The sequence below is a fragment of the Lontra canadensis genome, unplaced genomic scaffold (assembly GCF_010015895.1).
Source record: "Lontra canadensis isolate GAN:19392208 unplaced genomic scaffold, GSC_riverotter_1.0 scaffold195, whole genome shotgun sequence".
NCBI lineage: Eukaryota > Metazoa > Chordata > Mammalia > Carnivora > Mustelidae > Lontra > Lontra canadensis.
In genome coordinates this window covers 645769-650723 of record NW_022631189.1, presented here as the reverse complement: position 1 = coordinate 650723, position 4955 = coordinate 645769, and the positions used below count along the sequence as shown (strand labels likewise).

The following is a 4955-nucleotide window of genomic DNA, read 5'->3' as shown; positions in this document are numbered from 1 at the left end:
TCTGTGTGTCTGAGGGAGAGAGAGCGAGAGTGAGTGAGTGTGAGTGCTGGGTAGGGTGGTGGCCGTTACGTTCGGGGCAACGGCTACGGCAGTGGAGAAGTAAGAAGAGAAACAACGTCCGGCGCTTCCGCCTTCGCTTAGGAGGAGGAGGAGCTGGTAGGGAAAGGAAAGTGATTCGCCCTGGGCCTGAACTGGACAGAGTCGGGCTGGTGGGGGGTCTGGGCTATGAGCCTTTGAGGGTCGCTTGGGACGCGGAGCGAGACACGAGAGCCGAGAGGTATGTCTCAGCCGCCGCCGCCACCGCCGCTGCCGCCTCCACCTCCTCCCCCTGAGGCTCCGCAGACTCCGCCGTCCCTGGCGGCGGCGGCTCCTCCGGGGGGGCTCTCGAAACGGAGAGACCGGAGAATCCTCTCCGGGAGCTGCCCGGATCCGAAGTGCCAGGCGCGTCTGTTCTTCCCGGCCTCCGGTTCTGTCAGCATCGAGTGTACCGAGTGCGGACAGCGGCACGAGCAGCAACAGCTGCTGGGGGTGGAGGAGGTGACCGACCCGGACGTAGTGCTACACAACCTGCTGCGGAACGCGCTGCTCGGGGTGACAGGGGCACCCAAGAAGAACACGGAACTGGTGAAGGTGATGGGCCTTTCTAACTACCACTGCAAATTGTTGTCGCCCATATTAGCTCGCTATGGAATGGATAAACAGACAGGCAGGGCTAAGCTTCTCCGGGACATGAACCAGGGTGAACTGTTCGATTGCGCTTTACTCGGTGACCGCGCCTTCCTCATCGAACCTGAGCACGTTAACACGGTGGGCTACGGCAAGGACCGCTCCGGAAGCCTCCTGTATTTGCATGACACTCTCGAGGACATCAAGCGGGCCAATAAAAGCCAGGAATGCCTCATTCCAGTTCACGTGGATGGGGATGGACACTGCTTGGTGCATGCTGTGTCCCGGGCTTTAGTAGGCCGGGAGCTCTTCTGGCACGCCTTGAGAGAGAATCTTAAACAACACTTTCAGCAGCACCTGGCCCAGTATCAAGCCCTGTTCCATGACTTCATTGATGCCGCTGAATGGGAGGACATTATCAATGAGTGTGACCCTCTGTTTGTACCACCTGAAGGTGTTCCCTTAGGCTTGAGGAACATCCACATATTTGGCCTTGCCAATGTATTACATCGCCCTATTATTCTGCTAGATTCTCTCAGTGGCATGAGAAGCTCTGGTGATTATTCAGCCACCTTTCTGCCTGGGCTCATCCCTGCAGAGAAATGCACAGGGAGAGATGGTCATTTGAACAAACCAATCTGTATTGCATGGAGTAGCTCTGGTAGAAACCATTATATCCCCTTGGTAGGCATAAAAGGGGCTGCTTTGCCCAAATTGCCTATGAATTTGCTGCCTAAAGCTTGGGGTGTGCCTCAGGACCTTATTAAAAAGTACATTAAACTTGAGGAAGATGGTGGTTGTGTTATTGGAGGAGACAGAAGTTTGCAGGATAAGTATTTGCTTAGGCTTGTTGCTGCTATGGAAGAAGTCTTTATGGACAAACATGGTATCCATCCTAGTTTGGTTGCTGATGTCCATCAGTATTTCTACAGGAGGACTGGGGTGATAGGAGTTCAGCCTGAAGAAGTCACAGCAGCTGCTAAAAAAGCAGTAATGGATAATCGCCTTCACAAATGTTTGCTCTGTGGTGCCCTTTCTGAACTTCATGTTCCTCCAGAGTGGTTGGCTCCAGGAGGGAAACTGTATAACCTGGCAAAAAGTACTCATGGACAGCTGAGGCCTGACAAAAATTATAGCTTTCCCTTGAACAATTTAGTTTGTTCATATGATTCAGTGAAAGATGTTCTGGTACCAGACTATGGATTGAGTAACCTGACAGCTTGTAATTGGTGCCATGGCACTTCTGTGCGAAGGGTCAGAGGAGATGGGTCTATTGTGTATTTGGATGGGGACAGAACTAATTCTAGGTCCACTGGTGGCAAATGTGGTTGTGGATTCAAACATTTTTGGGATGGTAAAGAGTATGACAATCTGCCAGAAGCTTTTCCTATTACTTTGGAATGGGGTGGAAGAGTGGTCAGAGAAACAGTATATTGGTTCCAGTATGAAAGTGATTCATCTTTGAATAGTAATGTTTATGATGTTGCAATGAAACTTGTTACCAAGCACTTTCCAGGTGAATTTGGGAGTGAAATCCTGGTTCAGAAAGTTGTCCATACTATATTGCATCAGACTGCCAAAAAGAATCCTGATGATTATACTCCTGTAAATATAGATGGTGCTCATGCCCAAAGAGTCGGAGATGTACAAGGACAAGAGTCGGAGTCTCAGCTCCCAACTAAAATTATTCTCACTGGACAGAAAACGAAAACTTTGCACAAGGAGGAATTAAACATGAGTAAAACTGAAAGAACTATTCAACAGAATATTACGGAACAGGCTGCTGTAATGCAGAAACGGAAAACAGAGAAGTTAAAACAAGAACAAAAAGGTCAGCCCAGGACTGTTTCTCCTAGTACCATTCGTGATGGTCCATCTTCTGCACCTGCAACCCCTACCAAGGCTCCCTATTCACCAACGACTTCTAAGGAGAAAAAGATCCGAATAACAACTAATGATGGACGACAGTCCATGGTTACACTTAAGTCTTCAACAACCTTTTTTGAGCTTCAAGAAAGCATAGCCAGAGAATTTAACATTCCTCCCTATTTACAGTGTATTCGCTATGGCTTTCCTCCTAAAGAGTTAATGCCACCCCAGGCAGGAATGGAAAAGGAGCCAGTTCCTTTGCAGCATGGTGACAGAATTACAATAGAGATTCTAAAAAGTAAAGCAGAAGGTGGTCAGTCTGCTGCAGCACACTCAGCCCACACTGTGAGACAAGAAGAGATTGCTGTTACTGGTAAACTATCTAAGGAACTTCAGGAGCAAGCTGACAAGGAAATGTACTCCTTGTGTCTTTTAGCAACATTAATGGGTAAGATCATTTTAACCTAGATAGTTATTTCTTAATTGTGAATATAATGCATTGAATTTTTCTGTTGTCTTTGTGGGAAAAAAAAAATCTAGTCATCAATTGATTATATATAAAGTTTAGGAGGAGATTATTTTCTTCGGTTTTGTTTTGTTTTAACAGTTAATGGATATATGTTAACATGATTCTCTACTGATTAAATATTTAGGACAACATAACTTAAGAAAGTGAAAGTAGTCCCTTAACTGTCACCAGATTATTTCAATATAATTTATTGTTGTGATTTTTTTTTTATAGCCTTATAATGTCTCTGTTTAAACCTTTAAAAATATTCCCCCGCCTCCCCAGGCTCTATTGAGCTTACCCACTTTGTCCCTTTTCATTTATTTTTAAAATTTTCTTTTCCTGCATGTCATGTGATTTCAGGACTTCCTGTTTGATGAATTGCAGTTTCTGGTGTTTATATTCTCACTGCACTCCCACCTAATAGTCTCTGTCCTCCATTTCCTGTTCTTCCTTTTCCAGTTCATCACATTTTTATTTGTATGTTAGGATTTGTGTTTAAGTAATTCCTATGCTTACTGACTCTATGCCATCAATGTAATGAACTATTATAAACTCATGAGAAATAAAAGAAACAGGTAGATGTTAATGGGATTGCTTAAGAAGTGTTTCTTTTTAATAATTCAGCATAAATTAAAAATATCAACCAAATATGTAAATTACATGATGATTTTAGATAATTTGGGATATGCTCCAACAGTGCACTTTTAACATGTTTATTTGCTTAATCTTTGTTTTTAAAATCACTCTTAATATGCTTTACTAAGGCTTAAAGTAGAATTAAAATTTATATTACATATTAGAAGAGCCTTATTTTTGCTGAGATTAGAGCTTTTAACTGGAAAAGTGATCTGGGTTTGATTCTGTTTTCTAAGAGTAGTAAATATCAGTGAATTGGGCCTTGACCTACCAAAATGAAGATTATTTATTCCTGGTTTGTTAAATTTGGGGGCCTAGAAGTTAATAGGAGATCTAAAAGCTCTGCACACATTTATAACTTGATACTGATACTGCTGATTTTATTTTGGCAGACATAGCCATAGAATTGAGGGATATGTCAAGAAATGTATTAGGCACTGTGTATTTCTCTCTCTTAGTTTTTGGTTTCTTAGACACTTGATGAAATAGAGGAAAGATCGTGTGATCTTTGGAGTCAGAAAGACCTAGAATTTGAATCTTGGTTCCACTACTTAACTTAGTGGTTCAGGCAAGCTACTTAACTCCCCAAGACTTTAGTTGCCTCTTCTCTACAAAATAACCCTTTGTAGTTGGTACCAGGGCAACACTAAAATACTCCTAGAACTCTGAAAATTAAATAACATCATTAGAGAATGGCTAAAATTAGGTATATGCAGAAGGTACTTTAAAAACTGGCGCTCTCCCAGGTGAAAAACAGGAAAGAGAAGGTCTTCCTCAATAGAAGGCGAACTGTTGAGGACGTAGCTCATCTCTTATCTAACCTTGGATGCTCAGTACCTAGTCGAGTGCCCAGCAGATTGTAGGCTCTTTGAAATGTTTTTGATTGGATTAAATAGATGACATTAACATGTTTAAAGAAAGGCTATGTCAGCAGAAATGGAATGGATGGTCAGCATTGAACATTGAAAAAGAACTGAAAAGCAGAATTTGGCACTGTTTATACACTGCTGTACAAAGGGAAAAGATACATCATCTGGGGTTCATGAAAATTCTGGTAACTAGAAAGGTAATCTCTAAGGGTGGGAATATTTCATCAGTCCTCACCATGGCCTGCCTGAAAGAACTGTATCATTCAGTGATTTTTTATTCATCAAATATCTATTCTAAGCACTCGTTTAACTTCTTGATAAAAGTATTGAGGGACAGGTGAGAGTGCAGATAAAGATTATGTTCACTTAGAAGTCTGTGTTCTCCATTGTAGATAAATAAATTG

General features: G+C 42.7%; 1 protein-coding gene across 1 annotated transcript in view; it reads left to right on the top strand.

The window, feature by feature from the left end:
- Positions 1-34: 34 nt before the first annotated feature.
- Positions 35-4955, top strand: part of VCPIP1 (valosin containing protein interacting protein 1) — a 30276-nt gene continuing 25355 nt past the window's right edge. The window contains exon 1 of the mRNA XM_032847903.1: positions 35-2983. Coding sequence (XP_032703794.1) covers positions 280-2983 — 2704 coding nt within the window. The 5' untranslated portion in view covers positions 35-279. The remainder of the gene's footprint in view (positions 2984-4955) is intronic.